General features: G+C 45.4%; 2 protein-coding genes across 2 annotated transcripts; both read right to left on the bottom strand.

Moving 5' to 3' along the window:
* Positions 1–4,623: 4,623 nt before the first annotated feature.
* Positions 4,624–7,595, bottom strand: HOXC8 (homeobox C8; the record flags this gene model as incomplete). The annotated part of the gene is made up of 2 exons (XM_080635440.1): positions 7,086–7,595; positions 4,624–4,916 (listed from the first exon to the last, which is right to left on the bottom strand). The coding sequence occupies exons 1-2, from the start codon at positions 7,519–7,521 to the stop codon at positions 4,624–4,626; spliced, it is 729 nt and encodes a 242-aa protein (XP_080491566.1). The 5' UTR covers positions 7,522–7,595.
* A 6,189-nt stretch (positions 7,596–13,784) lies between these two features.
* Positions 13,785–18,109, bottom strand: HOXC9 (homeobox C9). The gene is made up of 2 exons (XM_080635341.1): positions 17,062–18,109; positions 13,785–15,116 (listed from the first exon to the last, which is right to left on the bottom strand). The coding sequence occupies exons 1-2, from the start codon at positions 17,621–17,623 to the stop codon at positions 14,872–14,874; spliced, it is 807 nt and encodes a 268-aa protein (XP_080491467.1). The 5' UTR covers positions 17,624–18,109; the 3' UTR covers positions 13,785–14,871.
* Between the last annotated feature and the right edge of the window lie 725 nt (positions 18,110–18,834).

Below are 18,834 nucleotides of genomic sequence, written 5' to 3'. Positions count from 1 at the left end.
TTTGGGATGATCGTTTCGCCTCCCCCCCCAACCCCCCTCTATAAAGCTGCGTCCCTGATATTAGCGAGGGTATTTTGGGAGAGGTAAAATAGGCTTGGATTCGAGGGAGGGGGGAAGATCGGGAGGAAAAATAGGACGACATTAAATATATATATATATATATGTAATAGGGGAAATTTGCCTTTTGTTGTTACAAATCCAGCTCACAAAGTTTCCCCCACCTCCATCCCCGCGCATCTTCCTCCCCTCCCTCCTTCCTCGCCTCCACCAGCGCAATACCCCCCAAAAATTTAATGCCCGAGAAATTCGTTGTCTCTCAAATATAATCCGTGCCCATTTCGGAGTATAAAATCTAAACGAATTTTTTCGCCTAATGGCTGCATTATCGTGCGGCGGCGGCTGTGATTAGAATAATAAATTAAGGGAAAATAAGCAATATGCTCAAACTCAGCTTTTCGAGGAATTATATTTTTCACAAATCACAAATGGAGATCCGAAGGAAATTTGATTGGCTAATAAAAAGCCTGGAATAGGACGATATTTCTTACTTCAGGCGGGTAGATGAGTCTAATTTCAGTAATACCGAAGCTATGATCATTTCTGAATAAGCCACTTTGTGGAGAGCGAATCTTCTTTCAAATTACTTTCCCCCATAAAATGGTCTCTTCTCTTTTTCTCTGCAAATGATGGAGTGATTACAGAAATAACTGGATGTCATCTGAAGATGCGACTCTCTTGTGTTGACTACAGAACATAAACATTTACCCCAAAACTAACTGCTGCCGCTGTAGTTTCAATAATTTAACTCCAGACCCTTTTGATAGATAAATGTCATTCCGTAGTATTCGTTCGGATAAAACTACTTAGATTTGTGGATTTAAATATGATGGATAGAGTGCGGATGCAGCTTCTTTTTTTATTATTATTAGTATTTTTAAACACTTCGATAAGTTCTCCCTCTCCTCCCCCCGCTTCGTTGGGAGGAATCTTTTATCCCGATCCTTCTTTTTTTTTTTTATTTATATAGTAACGTAACAGAAAATATTTTATTTTCACTGATTTCTGCGGAGTTTTCGAATCGTTGGACTGAAGGAGCACATCTCCATCCTGTGAGGAGAGGGGAAAAAAAGTCCCTCTTGTTGTAAAATCTGGGTAAATATGCCCTACAAATAAAAAGCTTTGGTAGAATAAACCGATTTTATGACTAATAAACCCGCTTACCTTCCGCGCCTGCCCTCGACATGGAAAAGTCTAGAATAAACCTTATTGCTGGTTATTTTTATGTATTTCTGAGGGATTAAATTGGATTCACAGAGCCGTAACAGGCTCCGCACCCCTTGGAATTCTGCCCGCGTTGGGGTTTTGTGCAATTCGGGAGTGGGCACCCACGGGAGCTGCATCCACACGCAGCCGCTCAGCCCCATCCCCGAGCAGGATCCGACCCCGCTGATGCCATTTTCGGTGCATCCCCCACCTCTCCAATCCCATTTTCCCCCTGGCATTGCAGGGCGCTGCAGATATGGGGGGGGGAGGTGAATAAAAGGGTGAAAACCCACCCGACTCTCGTTTTCCTGTGCGCTGTAAACCCTCCTTATATGCATTTATTTATAATTTTTTATTATTTTTTCATTTTAATTTTTTTTTTTTTTTTTGTCATCTTATTTTGTTGGGTTTTTGGGGTTTTTTCCTAATCTTTTCCCCCAGCTCTCCTGGGCAGAGTCCAGCAATTTCAAGCCCCGAGGCATTTAAATCCTTTAAGCTTAGTGGGGTTTGGGTTAAGAATGTCTGAAGCCCACGGAGGAGCCTCCAGACACAGCTCCGCGCACCAGACTGCGTGCGAGGAGCCTTGTGCTCCCTTATCTGCAATATCTGGGTAAACATCCCCTCTTCTTCTGCATCCCTGGTCTCGAGATTGATCAGCAGAGAGGGGTTAGAAAGAAAAAAGGATAGACTGGGTTTTACAGATCAATAGACCTCGCTCAGGGAAATGAAGCTGGTGGGAAGAGAAATAATTAGAAAGTTTATCTCCCATCCGAGATGGAGAAGAGAGACCTGAAGGCATCACGCCAGGTTTTGCTCTAAATGCAATATAATATGATATAATATAACACAATATGATAAAATATGATATGATATCGTGTCATAGGATAGGATATAATAGAATAGAGCATGATATGATGCAAGATTATAAGATATAACACCATAGCATATCATATACAGTATAATATTATAATACAACACCATATATTATTATGAATAATAATAATAATAATAATAATACTAGCAGGAGCCGTAGTACTAGCAGTAATAGTAATAGTAGTAAAAGAAAAGGACGTGGTTTTTAGGGATGGCGTCCATGGGGAAGAAGGTGTGAATCTGGGGGGAGAGGAAAAGAGACTTTACACCTGGGGAATTAAAATATAAAGAATTACACTGTTTTCTTGCCAACTTTAATTTTTTGAAGGCGGGTTTGGGGCTGCTTTCCCCCGGGGACTGCGTTTCCCCCGACCCCCCGCTGCCTCACACTCTTCCGCGGGTGCGGGTGGGTTTCTGTGCATCCCGCATCTCTCCAGCCTCGCCACCTCCCGCGGACGACCGCCGGATTGTCCTTAGAAACGGGGGGGAAAACGGCGTCTCCTCCTCCCACTCGTAAGGAAGGGGTTTTCCTGCACCCTAGAACCAGTGTGGGGTTTGCAATTCCCAGTGGAAACCCAACGCACCCCCGTCTCCCTTTTTCCACCCCACAAAGAAACCTCTCTCGCAGCCAAGAAACACTTCACAGCTCCGGAGTCTTTGCAATATTTGATTTTATTCGTATTTTTTTGGCGGACCTACAGCTTCAGACACACAATTAGCAGCAGGGTTTAATGAGGGGTTTTTTTGTGCCCCGCTCAGGCTCTGGCCGGGGAATCCTCCCCCCCGCCCCAGCCACCTCCGCTGGTGCTTGAGCCAAGATATTCTGATTTCCTCTCAAATAAAAGATGAGCCTTGGTTTTTTGAAGCGTGCCAACGATGATTCCAAGGGTGAACTATTAGTCAGAGCCCACTCTGAGTGATGGGTACGTGTGGGTGCTTTGAAATAGAGACATAGCACTGGAGGCAACGCAGTCCTTTTAAAATCCTTTTATTATTTTTATTATTATAATTATTATTATTTACGTAATGTCTCACGTATACAATACAAATCCACGGTGTCCAGAGGTTGGGGTTTTTTTTTATTCTTTTTCTTTTTTTTTCCTGGCGGTAATTGCTACATTCAGAGTTTGAACACGCAGAACTATGCTTTTACATAAAACAAATGACGAGGGGTTCCTTTTTGTGTGTTTCGAGCATGTTGCATTAACAGATAAGTCAAGACAAATAGATAACTATACATTCAGTGCAATTTAGTTCTACACTACTTTATAAGCACAATAAAATAATACAATACTGTGCGTTCTCAACTAGGCAGTTTCAGTTGTTGGGATTTTTTTTTTATTATTATTTTTTTTTTCCAAGAAAATAAGCAGCAACAAACGACAATAAAACCGCATTACAAATACTTCCAAAGCATGACTCCTTCTATAGGTAGTGATAAAGTACAATACAAGGTTGGTTGAGATTTTTTTTTATTTATTTATTATTATTATTATTGTATTTTTATTATTCTTTTATGCTACTTAGTAGCTTGCATCAGGGCAAAACCACAGCTCGCTCTCTCTTAAATAAATTCTGACCAAGGAAAATCTAGGATACGTAAGCCCCTTGTTGATAGTAGATTTGATAATTATTGCAGGTTTTCCCTTTAGGTAGTACATGAAGAATTTCGAGTGCTCACACAGGCAAAGGGTAAACAGCGCCTATAGAAATAAAGAAGGAGGTGGGTTGCGTCTTTTGGCCTATCAAGGTATATACAAGCCTCAATCCTATAGGAATGGGGGGGGGTTGGTGAGGCGGGGGGTGTGTTTGAGGGCGCTGCCAGGTATGCTCACCCTCCAAGCTGCTCTTCTTATCTAGCAGGGGCTGCAGGACTGGCCCCTCCGAGAGGATTGATAAATGGCTAGTAGGAATGGAGATCTCCACAGATAGACAGACACTACACAAACAAGCTAAGGAAGCTGGAAGCACCCTCGCACTTCCCCTAGGGTCATTCGGGAGAGGCAAAACCAAGCTTAAAAAAGATCTTTCCCCCCAAAAAAAATATAGGCAAAGTCAAAGCTGTTCAGATAAATACATATTCTGCACCCACCCATGTGTGCAGCCTCGCAGGCGGGAGCGGAGGGAGCAGAGGACGAGCAGTGACATTTGCTTCCAGGGTTTAGGGCTGCTGGGGCTTGGGGATGGTTTTGCTTTGCTGGATCATTTAATTCTTAATTTTTTACATTTTCTTCCCTCCCTGCTCTTGCAGCCAAGCCAACTATGTATTTATTGAACTAAAAACGCAGCTATTAAAAAGAAAAAGAAAAAAAGGGGGGGGGGGTAAAGTAGGGGAAGTTTCTATGACAATAAAAAAGGCTACAACTGTTTGACAGGTAGTTACTGCTGTGTGAGCCTCTCCATTCTATACTCTATAAAAGCAAATGACCGTCGTAAACATCTCGATTTATCATCTGCCATAAAACGAGACTTCAAGGGGCTGAGAACTCAGTCCTTGCTTTCTTCTTTTTCCTCCTCTTCTTTTTCCTCTTCTTCATTCCCTTCTTCTTCCGTTTTCTCCTCGTCCCTGGCCCCCGGCAGCTTATCTTTATTGTTTTCTTTTTTCCACTTCATCCTCCTGTTCTGGAACCAGATCTTCACTTGTCTCTCGGTCAGTCCCAGGGCGTGAGAGACCTCAATCCGCCGCTTCCGTGTCAAATACGGGTTGAAGAGGAACTCCTTTTCTAACTCCAGGGTCTGGTACCGGCTGTAAGTTTGTCTGCCACTGCGTCTTCCGGGAGCTGTAGGACACAAACATCAAATAACTTCTTAATTCTCCCGCTTTGGAGGCTCTGTTTCCCCCCCACCCCCAGCCCTTAGCCTCAATTTTCCTAGAGAAACTACTGCCTCCCCCCCCCCCAAAAAAAGAAGGCCCTTTCAACCCTTTGCATATTAAAGGCGTTAAAGGAAAGTGGCTGGGTTATTATTAATAACCATTGGGTTGATATTGCTGTTGATACTGAGAGCCAGCTGCCCTCCCTGGCTGTCCTGGGGAGCGCTAAGCTCTGGCTGCCTGGCTGGGTGCAGGGAGGTGTGTGTCAAGCTCATGCACAAAAGAGACCTTTCCAGCTTCCTAAAAGGTGGCTCTAGATGGGGAGTCCTGGTGAGCAGCTCCATTTTATGAAAAATAACTATTTTCCTAGGAAAGGTGCATTGTTCACCGTAAAACCCTCTCCAGTCTTTCTCCTTTTCCCCATTGTTTTTTTCTTTCTTGCTGTTATTTCCTTCTTTATTTCTTTCTTACTTTTCTTTTCTTTACTTCCTTATTTCTTAATTCTTTCTTCATTTTTCATCTCTAAATTATTTCTTTCTCTCTCTCTTTCTCTTTCCTTCTTTCTTTCTTTCTTTCTTTCTTTCTTTCTTTCTTTCTTTCTTTCTTTCTTTCTTTTCTTTCTTTTCTTTCTTTTCTTTTCTTTTCTTTTCTTTTCTTTTCTTTTCTTTTCTTTTCTTTTCTTTTCTTTTCTTTTCTTTTCTTTTCTTTTCTTTTCTTTTCTTTCTTTACCTTGCTCCCTTTCTCTCCTTTCTCCCCCACTTTTCCTTTCTTCCTTCCTCTCTCCCTCTCTTTCTCTCTTTTCCCCTCAAAATGCCCAATTCTGGATTGCTTTTCCAAATATTCTTCCCAAAACACAGGCTCAGGATCCTTCTGTTTCCTAATATTTACAGCCTTAGACACCGAATTTCCTAGTAACTCCCCATCCCTTCACTTAGGGCTGTGTGGTTGTAAAGCACACACAGACAGAGATGGGTATTTGCCTGTGCAAACACAGAGATTGTATTTAAACCAACTCGAGATGGACATTTGCAGCAATAGCCCCCCCAAAAAAAAGCAAGGAAGAGGACAGTGGTATGTGCAGCTGAGCCCCTGCACTTCCTTCTGCACCGACCTTTCTTAATGAGAAAACCAATCTATTTGCAAAAAAAGGAAAAGCTCCAGTTTGAAATGATTGCATCCTTGAGACTACCTCTAGGTCAAAGCATGTTTTCCTCTGCGTTTATCTCCCAGCCTGTGGGCCACATCCTCTCTGCATTAGCCAGGAGCCCTTTCTATTTTCTATTCTTCTTGTTGCTAAATTCGCTTGGGGGTAGGGGGAACAACTTTGGGGCTTTGGTTGTCCTTAAAATTAACACTAACCTTCACATGTTTTGAATTAACAAGGCTTCGAGACAACCTTGGTCCTTAGCTGGGGGAAACTTGTACTTTGAAGTATTTCGCTTTCTGTGCAATTATCTGGACTTCACATGAGCAAAGTTCCATTCAGCACGAATTATTTTGAATTTCCCACCCCCTTCTTCTTTTTTAACCCAGGACAGCAGCCTGTTCTCCTCCACCCCACCCCATAGCTCCGAGCTAAGTTTCCTTTTCTGTTTAAACTTTTATCTCTAGGCTCTACGAAACAGATGTAAAGTATTAGTAATACTTATACAAGTTCCCACCTTTCAGGCTTCGTCTCCAAGCAGTTATGAAAGGCTATATGACATTTTAAAGAGCAGTGTATTGTCAACATGCAAACAACCTCGTGGGAGCTGTATCTTATTGCCTATCCTCAAGGCAAGCAATAAAAAACAAGTTTTACTTTATTGTGATTTAAGCCTTTTGCAGGGAATCACCTTGCTGGCTCTCTAGTAACTGCTGTCTTGTTTGCTTTCAAAGGTCTTCCTAAAAAGAAGAAACATTAGCACAAAACTGCTCATTTCTTTCATATTTTACATCTATGCCTCATATATAGATTCTTTCATATATATATGTATGCATATGTGTGTATGTGCATGTTTATATAGCTATACATATGTTTGTGCTTCTATATGCATACATATATATATATAGACAGACAGAGAGAAGAGAGAGAGACAGAGAGAAAGAGAGAAAAATAAAGGAAAACATTTAAGGAGGAGGAAAAAAAGGTCCTAACCGTGAGGTCTCATCCATGGGAACATGAGACTGGGAGACGAATTTTGATTTAAATGCCCTTGTCCCTCGCTAGAGTTACTGTTGGAAGACGATTTACAGTCAGGATATTGTACAACAGTCGTCTCTTGCTGAGCACCATAAAGCGATTGCCTCGGTAGAGCTTCATATCCATAGAATTTAGAAGCGTCTCCGTGACACGCCAAGGCGCATGGGTTTTGCTGGTATCCAGAGTTGGAGATGCTGGAGGTTCCGTGGTGGAAAAACTCTTGGACGTGGTGTGAAGGGTGCTGGAAGGTGGGAGCAGTAGTGCCCGGACCATATACGAGAGCATGGCTCCTGCTAACACTTTGTGGAAATCTGCAGTCGTAGTAAGTTGGCTCCAGCGATTCACCGCCTTTGTACTTGGAAAAAAGAGGATTTACAAAGTAGGAACTCATGACCCTCGCATGCAAAAAAAAAAAAAAAAAAAAAAGAAAAGGAGAAAAAAAAGATAAATTTAAAAAAAAAAAAGACGCTTTAATTCGAGATTAGAGCGAGGTTGTCCCTGGACTGTCTCAAGTCCTGCTTTTTAGTGGCTTTTTTTTTGTTTTGGTTTTTTTTTTGGTTTTTTTTTTTTTTTTTTTGGTTTTAATGCGATCTCAAAGGCGTTTCATGGTGCCTCTGTGTGTCTGTACGCTTGGTTCGCGGTGCTCTTGACTTCTCTTGTAATCTGTCGGTAGGTAGAGCTCTCTCTCTCTCTCAATTTCTCTGTAACTCTGCTCCTTCCCTTTAACACCACAGGCAAATTCCTCAAAATCCCGGTGGTGTGGCTTTTTTTTTTTTTTTTTTCCTTCTTCTTCTTTTTTTTTTTTTTTTTCCCTCCTCTCTCCCCTCACACACGAGATGTACACATCCCTCCGCCACGCCGAGACAGCCTGCAGCCAAATGACAGCGTTTTGGGGCGCTTTGCTTTGGGGGCGGCTGTGATGGTGTACGTCTGAAGCAAAGGAGGTGTACACCGAAGGGGGGGGGACGACACCCACACAACCCTCTGAAGAGGTGGGGGCCCACACCTAATGACTAGAGGAGGGTGAAGGTGCGCATTAATATCAAACACAAGCACAACCCCCCCCCTTTCTTTTTTTCCCAGCAGCAGCCTCTTCACTGATGGCAGCAAATACATGCGCTGGGAGGTCAGCCTAGGTAACCTCAACAGGTAAAGGGAGCCCAAGCAGCCCCCCCCTTGCCCTCCCCATCACCACCCCTCTAAATAATAATTCGGGGTGAGCTTCTCGTAGTGCTCAGCACCGCCTCCTCCCCTCCCATGGGGTCACCCCATAGCCAGGGAGAATGCTGAGGGTACCCCTGGTGTTGTTGTCATTGTGTTGGGGTTTGGGGGGGGGACGACTGTGAGGGTGGGTTTGGCCCCACCTAGAGGGGGGGCAGAAAGGGGAAGGAAGGGGGTGTCTGGTGTGGCTGGAGTCGCTGAGCCCAGCTTTCTTCCTTTCTTTCTTTATTTATTCGGCTTTCTGTGGGTAAGGGGGTGCGTGTGTTGTTGTTATTGTGGTGATGGTGGTTGCCAGATTGGAATCAAACAAGCAAACAAAAGCAAAACGGGGAGCGAGCGGGCGAGGGAAGCGTCTCCGTATTGATTGGCTGCTTCTTGGCTGTCCTTCTTTAAAGAAAATAAAGGCAGAAAATTATGGGGAGTTATTTGTTAATTTATTTATTTATTTATTTATTTATTTATTCCTCCCCTTGCTTCCTTTCAAACCAACCACTGAAAATCCACGGCTGGAAATAACAGGGAAGCGTCCTTCCAGGGGAATAAAGTAGACCATTGCTTAAAGAAAGCTACTTTGGACGAAAAGAGAGGCAAAGTGAGACAGAAAGTATGTACTCCCTTTTGTGCATGCCTGTAAAATATCACCACCGAGCTTCTTTTTTTTACCGTTTCGCTATCCCACAGAGCGATTTCCCCCCATCTTTTCCCATTGCCAGTGGTATTTGTGCCCCTCGCCCCCACTTTTTGCACTCTAAGTGACCACTCACTGCAGCCTTTCACTTCGGACACTTCATTTTTTACGACTGCATGAAGGAACTCAGCTCATTAAAAAATCACATCAAATCACCAGGATTCGTGTTAATTTTTCGGGGCCGGTGGGGGAGGAGGAGACACACACACTTCGGAAATGACTGTTTTCTGGAGAGCCGCAAAAATTGATCAAACCCACTGAATGACACCGTGTTCTTAACAGTCCCCCGTGTTTCCTTCCAAAGTCTGCAGACCTCCAAATCTTTCCCTCATGTTCTTCCACCAAAAAAACCCACCCAGCCTAATTATTTTCAGAAGAGACCTGGGTGACTCTGACCGATTTCAAGTGTGGAAGGAGGAAAACACCATCCCAGCTCCCCTCGCCAGGCTGGTTTGAGGTGTTTTTCTGCCCAGCAAAGGTCACATTCTCGCTTTTTTTGAGGCATGGAGTGGTTCAAACCTCTGGTGAGGTTGAAACTTGTATTTCATTTCCTCCTTTTTTTGCAGACACCTTCCCAAGTAGAGGAAAAGACCAAGTAGCCACCCAGTCCCCCATTAGATTTTCGTAATTCGAGGGTGTATTTTTCCATTTAGAAAGGCAATGGGTAGTGGGGTTTTCCTCCCCGTAAGCAGACAATGAGCGATGCAGAACAGTGATTTTTCCACTGCCTGTTGTGAAAATATTGTTTGAAATCAAGCTACTTTTGCTGTGAAGAAACAGTCTTCATACCCCAGTAATCCCATGGACGGCATGATGATCATATTCATTTTTACAGAGCTCACCCATCTCATCCCCCCTTCCCCAGATTGCCCTTCCCTTAGGGAACCCCCCAAAATAAACGAAAGAGCAAGTAGGGATAGAGACTCTTTAATTAACAGCTAATAATCGAGCTGAAGCATTTTCCTCCTCTAATCAATAGCATTTCTATTTTTAAAATCCCAGTGCCTACCCGTGCAATAAAGGCAGCCGTGCAAATGAAAGTGCAAAAAAATATCCCAATAAAGTTGTCAGATAAGGGCAGTTTGGGCTGGGATTGGGAAAAACTGCTGTATTTTTCCAATCATTATCCCTGGATACAGTTAGCAAAGGTGCAGAGAATCTTTCCGAATCCTACCTTAGGCTGGGAAATAAATATTTGCCTTCAGCGTCTGTGAAAGAAAGGACCCACCACCCCCTTCCAGATTGCATGAAATAAGATATATGCAATCGCCTGCTTCTTTTTAAGGAAAATATTTTGACATTTACTGTCTGGGGAAAGTGCTGCTCTTTGTCTTTACTGTTTTGGCCGTGTTTAGATGTGGGGATGGAGGGGGGTGATGTGTCTTGCTGGTGCATGCGCTTCAATGCTGCTTTATCGGTGTGGTTATATTGTACTTTTAGGTGCTTCATTGTGCCCTCACGAGTTTATTTTCTCCCCCCTCCTCTCCCTTTGCCCTGACCTTCACTGGAAAATGTCATTCCCTCCTTCCCCACCCCAAAATGAGGAGGTTTGGGAGAGAGACGTGACATGCGTAAATAAAGAGACAGAAAGAAAGGGGGGAAAGCGCTGAAGCTCACAACCACTTCAAAACAGGCAATTTCTCTGTGCAAGCATTTTTTATGCATTTATGCTCTCCCCGCGCCGTGAGATGTCAGCCCTGAGCGCTGCTCCGCGCTCCCCGCGGATAAAAAATACTCTTAAAGAAGAAGCTGTTCCTGAGGGGGTTCAGCACAGTGCGGAGTGTGCGTGTAGAGGTGGGGGTAGGTAGTTCCGTGCCCCCTTCTTCCATCCCCGGGCGCGCAGCCCCTTCCGCGGGTGCGGGGGAGCCGCGGGGCGCTTCCCGCTGCGCGCAGCCCCGCGCTATCATTGGGCAACAGCGCCATCTCGTGGTCGCGCCGGGGCGCAGCGCCGCGGGTGCGGGGCTAGTGGGGGGTGCACCCACCAGCCCCCACTGTGCGTTATAACCGATAATCCTTTACCGGAGGTTTTGGGGGTATGGGGGAACTCCAGCAGCGCAGCGCGGTGCGGCCACCCCTATAGAGACACGGAGCACGGACAGGATTTTTCCTGCCTAATATATATGTAATATATATATTAAAAAAGACATTTTCCTCCCTGTATATATATTTTTTCTCCCTCATCCATAATAATGACAAATCTAACAGCACACACACGCTGGACCAAACAAACCCACCAGATATGCCACATCCCCCACCTCCAACCTCCGTTTTTATCAGTTTTAGCTTCGAGTTAGGGTTTGATTTTCCTTTTTGGGTGTTTTTTTGTGAGTGTTTGGTTGTGGGTTTTTTTGCTGTGGTTTTTTTCTTTTTTACCTCCCCTTGTCCGAGGGGGGTCTGTTGTTTGTAGCTTGTAGACAAAACATTCCAATAATCCGGTTTCAAAGAGAAGAGCACCCACCTTATTTAAACCATAAAGCAATTAAAGCCAGACGTCTAGCCAGATCTAGGGTCCTGTTTTGTTCGCTCCTATTCAGCCCCGCATAGCAGGGAGACAAACAGAGTTGTAAAAGTGGCATTTTTTTGGCTGCGGAAATGTACCTATGGACAGCTGTAGAGTCCTGTCGGTTTTGTGAGCCTTACAAAAGGGTAGATTAGAAACCAGGCGCACACACACCCCGCCATGAAACACCCCCAGAACCTTATATTCGCGCATATATATATATATCTCATTAATTATTTTTTCTTTATTCCCTCCGAGAGCTATAAGCGCATCTCTCCCCAGGCAGAAAGAGATGTGCATGGTCACAAGCGCCAGCACACAATAGCTGTATCAGTATGCGTCTGCACACACGCGCCATATGTCAAAGAATGCCGAAATTGGAGCATTTTGATACATTAATCCGGGGAAAGGCTGGCCACAGGGCGTGCTGCCGGGTGCAAGCCGCAGGATTTTTTTTCTCTTAAAATTATTATTATTTATTTTGAGCCACACTAAAGGCGTTTGGGGATTTTTCTCTTTTTTTTTCTTCTCCTCTGGCTACTGTGGAGGAGAAATTCAATGGCTGAGCCGCACCAGCGCAGCCTCCCAGCATGGCCAAATGGCATTTTATAACTGGTGTAACCCTTCACTGGGGGACGGGACGGAGGGGGGGGTGGTGTGAGGATACCGGGGGCCTTGCACATGAACTAAAACTGCGGCAGGATTTTAACCCAACCCAACCCACCACCAACAAAAGAAAGCCCCAACCAGCAGCTCGGTGGAGACAAAGGGGCATCTCCTCTGCTGCCCGCCGGCGCTAAGGGGGGTCCGGCCGGGGAGACGGCTGCGGCAGGGAGGGAGAGGGTCGGGGGAGGGGGGCAGAGGGGCTCGGGAGGAAAGGGGGGGGCTGGGGAGGGAAAGAGGGGGGTCAGGGGGAGGGAGCAGGCTGTGGTCGCACTGGAAATGAGATCCGCTTGAATGAAAGGGGGGCCAAAATGAACTTCCATACATCATGTCTTTTCAACATCACTAAACGTTCCTGACAAGCCCCTCCAGAGAGACGGGTCCAAAACTGCCTCAAAAGTCCTGTCCGAAGGATGATCGGGATGCTCTTTGGTTGTTTAGGGGGTTATTTTCCTCTTAATAATGATAAAGCGGGGAGATTTCTCCTCTCTCGCTAAGAGGACGTTGGCGACCCTCTTTCCAACCCTGCAGGGTTTCATTCTTTATTTGAGGTGGGATGAAGGAAGGGAGAGAAACAGACGGGAGGAATAATAATAATAATTTAAAAAATTAAAATTACATGACTTAGATGGAAAGATTTCCCCCTTCTCTTTTCTTTTTCTTTTTTTCCTTCGGCCCATAAATCTTCCTCTCTGCTAAAATGTTTTCTAACCTGACCATTTCATTGCGCTCGTTAAGGTTTTCCCAAACAGACCTAGCACAAAACTGGGATTGTAAAAGGGCTTTTGAGCTTCCCCTGCTCCAGGGATGTCTCCGCGGACAGACCGCGGTGTGCCTGTCCCCCTCCGGTGACAAAAAATAGACCCCGGTTTAGAAGCGAGGACACAAATCAGGGCAAGGGAAAGAAACCTCCAAACGCTTCAGCAAGAAATATTAAAGAGCAATATTTTATGAGATCACCAGAAGTAATCGCTTCCAGATTTTTTGATTTCGGAGGAACTGGGACGAGGGCGACAAACGTATCTCGCTCGCCTGATCTGGTTTTGATTAGAAAGATTAAAACGCTGCCCCACTCATTTCATTAAAGAAAGGGACCTATAACAAGTTTTTATGATTAAACATCCCTCGCTGCTCATTTTTTATACAATCTCCTGCCTCTTGTTTCTCATTCAGCAGCCTGGAAAGCGCCCAGAGAAGGAGCCAGTGATAAATTCCGGCTCCCTGCGCTGTGGGCAGCGGTTTCTCGCCTCTGCAGCACCAGACCCATCTCGCCCTGGCAGGACGGGGGGTGGGGGGGGAATGTGTTGACCTTTCCGCAGCCAACAACCCTTTTCTCCCCCCCTCTTCTTTTTAATCTGCCCTTGTAGGGTGAAGGGGCGGGGGGGCTTTGTCTCTCCCCCCCCCCCCGACCTGTGTTTTTCTGTTTGGTTTTTTTTATATATATATATATACATTTTTTAATTTGCAGTCTGCCGCTTCGCCACTACACGTTTATTTCTTTATTCTCTTGCTTTTTCTCTCACCCCCCAGCCCTTCTCCACCCCAGGCACTTCTTTTTTCCCCTATTCTCCACCCCAAGCATTTCTTTTTTCCCCTTCTCCTGAGCTGTCTTGTGAGAAGCAACACTTCCAGCAACCTTCCAAGTTTTGGCAGCCCCATCGATAAGGCAGAAGCTCCCCCTTGAGCGGATGGCAGTGAGCGGATCCTTTGCCAGCTCCTCTATTCCCAGCATCCATATTTAGTCTTTTTACATATCCTTCGATTGCCTGGGGTCATAAATTAGTACAATTAATTATCCCAATCTCAAAATTGATGGCACATATAACCCTTACCTCAGCGCCTTTTTATTATGCTACTTTGAAATAGAAAAGGGCTGGGGAAGGAAGCAGAAAGCTCCGCTCTCGGCTGCGGGGGATGCTCGGGTCCTCCCCGCCGAGGCACCGGCACCGACACCGGCACCGGCAAAGCCCTGGGGCTGCTCCTTTGCAAAGGGCTTTAAAGAAAAAGACACCTAAATACTGATTTTTTTTGTTTCTCTCTTTGTTGGTTTTTTTTTTTGTCTTTCCCCGTGACGTTAGGTATATTTACATAGAGCTGCTCTACAATAGCGAACATAACAATATTACAGAACGGTTCTGAGACGAGAATAAAATACACAAATAAGTACAGCAGAAACGTTCAACACCATGACAGAACATCATCGAGCCATAATCCCTTCAGTCTTTTTTTTTTTTTTTTTTGTCTCTTTTTCCTCTCTTTTGTACAAAATATTCACTCACGAGCTCGCGGAATTAAAAAATAAAAATACTGGATAAGTTTAATTTATGAAATAAAATACTAAAAAACAAAAAAAAATTCAAGTACTTCTTGTGTTTGTTTTCTGAGGAGGACAAAACAAGGAAGAAGAAAGGAAGAGAAAACAACCCCCCCCGCATCTCTCTTTTATTTAGTTGCATTTTAGAAAAGACTCGTGTCCCCAAACGCTTGCTGTGGTTGCCTATAACGCTAAAACATTCATCCGCACATTCAAAGTCAGAAATATTTCAACCCCCAAAACCAGCCTCTTTTTTATTTTCTTTTTTTTTTTTTTTTCCTTTTTTTTCTTTTTTTTTTTTTTTTTTCTTTCTTTCTCTCCACCCTCGTTTCTCATTGACTGGACTTTGCCAACTTTATTGCTGTTCTTTATCGGTTTTTTCTTTATTCATTTTCTTCATTTTCATTCGCCTGTTCTGAAACCAGATTTTGACTTGGCGTTCAGTGAGATTAAGGACTCTGGCTACTTCGTACCTTCGGTCCCGTGTAAGGTACATATTGAATAAAAACTCTTTTTCCAGTTCCAGGGTCTGATACTTTGTGTAAGGACATCTTTTCTTCCTCGTGGAGCGCGCATGAATCCAATTTGCGACGGGATTGTCTGAGAAAGAAGATTTTTATATTTTTGGGGGGTGGAAAAAAAAATCAATGTATACAGCTGGCCTTTCTTCCCTCCCCCCTCCACGCCCTGTGTATCTAGAGAAAGAAACCTGTTTAATTAGCAGATCTTACCTAAATATTTTAAGTGACCTTCAGAAGAGTTTAATCTGTTTATTTTGGAGGGGTCATTTCCTTTTCTTTTGCTGCTGTTCTCACATAAAAGTTTCAGTAAATAAAACTGTAGCAATGGGTTTAAAATAATAATTATCCACATGACTGCTACTAGCAGTAATCTAAGAACATAGTCATAAAAAGTCAAAATTCCCACCATTTCATAGGCCCATAAACTCTTTTTACAACCTCAGCTCTCCAATACTTTCCCTAGAAGCTTTCCCAGACCTGGAAAGCCGAGTTTGTTGTTTTAATATCTTAAGGATGACACGCGAGATATCCCACTGGCTCCCCAGAAATTGCCTTTTCTTTTTTATTTCCCCTAGGCTACAGGACTTTCCCCACTGCTGCTCCAGCCCCGTTGGTCAGGGGGAAAAAAACCATAGCTCCCATCCTTGGGAAAAGGGTTTTTTCTCCCCTCAGCCGGTTTAGGCATCTGCCTGCCAGCAAAGGGACCCTTTCGCCCTCTGATTCCTTGACTTATTTTTATCACGAGGGTGCCTGGCACCAGCCCGCCTGTCATAAATAGAGGTGTGAGCTTCTTGCCAGATAGAGAGCGAGAGGCACCAAGGTGCTGTCACCCGGCTTTACCCCTCGGAAATCACCCCCATCTTAGGCCGGGGGAGTCCCCCCCGGTTGTGGGGCCGAGCTGAGGCCCCTGCATCTTCTCCCTCTGCATCCCCCGCGAATGCGGAGCTGCTACCGGGAGGGTTTGGAGAGAAGGGCTTGGCTTGGGTGGGTTTTGGGGGTTTCTATTTTATTATTCATCCCAGGGTCAGAGCTGAACTCCCGGCTGCACCACTCCGGAGCTGGTCCCCTCTGCAGAGCCGGGGTCCAGGCTCCCTGCACTGCAGGCTGGAGGTGAGGGTGGTGGTGGCAGTTACCTGACTCCTGTCCCTACAATGTTCAAGGTTTCCTGATGCCTGGCTTAGTTTTTCTTTCCCTCCTTTTTATCTTTTTGAGTTTTCACTCCCCTCCCTCCCTCCCTCTCTCCCTTGGGCTGCAAAAGATGTTTCTTCAAGTGTATGGTCCAATGTCCTGCGCTTGCTGCCTTTTGCCCTCAGCTACCTCCACGCACTTACTTTATGCCTTTACAATTCCCAATTTTCCTCTTTCTCCCTTGCACACTCACACACGCCCCCCACCCTCGCCCTGGACACCCACCTTTTCATTTATTCCCACGTGTAGGAGCATTTTAGGAATAATTGTACCGGTGGAGCTTTTATTGATTTTAAAAATAGATAAAGAGACACCTCTGCATTTATCCAGAGAGAGTCCTTACCCCTCCCCAAAAAAACCCAAACCCACATCAAGACGTTCACTTCCAGCCAGCTACAACTCTTCCTTGTTCTTTGAAAGTAGGAATATTTGAAAGGGAAGAGCTTCCTCCTCCTGCCTACCCCCCTCTCGCTGCCTCTCACACACGCACTCTCCTTTTCTCTCTATATATATATTTAGCTTTTTTTTAATTCCTCCTGGTGGAAGGTGGTGAATATTTGACCAAAGAAGCCAACAGCCGCCCCCCCTCCCTTTGCAAAGAAAATCTTAAAAAGGAAAAAAAGGGGGAAAGAGGGGGAAAAAAAGACTAAAGAGCCCAAAACAAAGTCGAGATATTCGCTCTCCGGCTCTGCTAGGCGGACTCGCTCAAACCCCCAGATCTTCCTGCGTATCTGGAGTTTTAGGGTCGGGCTCTCTAAGGTAATTTCATTTTATTGAGTAGGGTCCTGGAAGCCGTAATGCCTCCCCGGTCGTAAACAAGAATGACTTCGACTTACTAGGGTCTAATTCGTGCTTTTCTTCTTTGTGTTTGCTGGAAGCGATGGCTTCGGACTCCGGGGAAGGAATTGTCTGCGCTGCTCTGTCTCTCAGCTCCCCCGGAGCCGCGTACATGTAGTCCGCGTAGCCGCGGCCGTCGGCGGGGCCGCACTCTGCCCGCCGCCCCGGGAAGGCGTCGGGCTTGAGGCCGTAGGGGCGAGCCCCGGGGGCGAAGGCCGGGAAGGAGACGGCCCCGGCGAGGGGCTCCAGCCAAGTCCGCATGTACCTGGGCTCGGCCCCCACGGGCGCCTGCGGGGCGTAGGGGTGGTAGCCCACGGAGGACTGGGAGTGGACGGGAGCCCACGAGGTGGTGAAAACGGCCGGCTTGGGGGCGAAACTGCAGGACGGGAAGTCGGCACAGTCCGGGACTAATCCTGACGGTCGGGCGGCAGCCGGGTGGGAGGCAGAGCCGGGGAACCTGGAGGCCAAGAGCTCTTCGTTCTCGTGGCTTATCAAGGAGTCAACATAGTAGTTGCTTATGGGGCCAGAAGCCGACATGGTTCCCCCCTCTTTTACATTCATAAGATTATTGTATGAACTGTATGTGTACTTTTTATCTTCTCATAGAACAATCAGGGCAGGTAATTATTTTTTCAGCCTTTCCCAGTGTGCCATTGGCTGCCCGCCCTCACGTGATTGTATTTACCCAAAAATATAGCGTGGATCAATCCGCAGGTCTTTTTTTTTTTTTTTTTTTTTCCCCTCTCTCCTTCCTTTTTTTTTTTTTTTTTAATTTATTTATTTATTTTTTTTAATAGGCGACCCGGCTTTTCCTAAAAGCGCTGGAAACGGGGCGGGGATGGGGAGGAGGGAGGCTCGGCCGGTCCTCACCGGGGGATGCTCTTTACGGGCTTGGAGTGGGGGGGAAGCTTTGCCCTGGTGCTGAGGAAGGTGGAAGGTAATTGTGGAAGGTAGTCCAGGAACTATTTCTTGACGTAATTTGTCTCTGTCCTTTCCTTCTGCAGCTTCTAGCCTCTAATGGATACATTAAATTGAATATCGGTGGGAAGGGGAGAGGGGGGAAGTGAGAAGTGAGGTGGAGGTGGGCTCCCCACTTGGAGAAAGGAGCTGGGGGGGAGGGGGGGGAGGAAGAAGCTTTTAGCCTAAAAGCAAAAGGGGCTTTTGTCATCTTTTGCAGCGCTGTCTCATCGTCAGGCTGCTCAGCAGCTGAGGAGTCTGTGGGGCACAGGCACATCTAGTCCTGTTTTGAGCAATAAGTGTCTTCAGGAGGAGAGAAAATAATCTAGACACAGTATGAGGAGCATCTTTGCAAAGAGGAGGGGGAAATAATATTAACACCCCCCCCAAAAAGAAAAAAGGGGGGGGGGGGGAAGAAAGACTGGGCTTTTGCAGTGAAAGGCTGCATTATTCGGCAAGTAGTCGTGGATGTTTTTATGTCCTTCAATAAAATTTTTACGAGGATCATTTGATTGTTCATAAATGTGTCGTTCATTAAATAAAACCGTAGGACTGAGTTTCAGCTGTAGAGCTGAGGATGGGAGAGCTCGCGTGTATCAGGAGGAAGCAACAACGTGTGTTGGGCACATGATTGTCCTGATTTTTTTTGTTGTTTTTTTGGTTTTTTGTTGGTTTTTTGGGTTGGTTTTTTTTTATTTTTTATTTTTTTATTTAACGCCTGGAAACTTTTCTCTTTTTTTTTTTTTTTGCACCAAAATCGCTTGAAGAAGTTGGGAGCATTAAAAATTCCGTGATAGCCTGCCTGCATTTTGAGA

This window comes from Psittacula echo (assembly GCF_963264785.1).
Source record: "Psittacula echo genome assembly, chromosome: 27".
In the NCBI taxonomy this organism is placed as follows: domain Eukaryota; kingdom Metazoa; phylum Chordata; class Aves; order Psittaciformes; family Psittacidae; genus Psittacula; species Psittacula echo.
The sequence above is the reverse complement of the archived record's forward strand: the minus strand, read 5'-3'. Positions and strand labels throughout refer to the sequence as shown.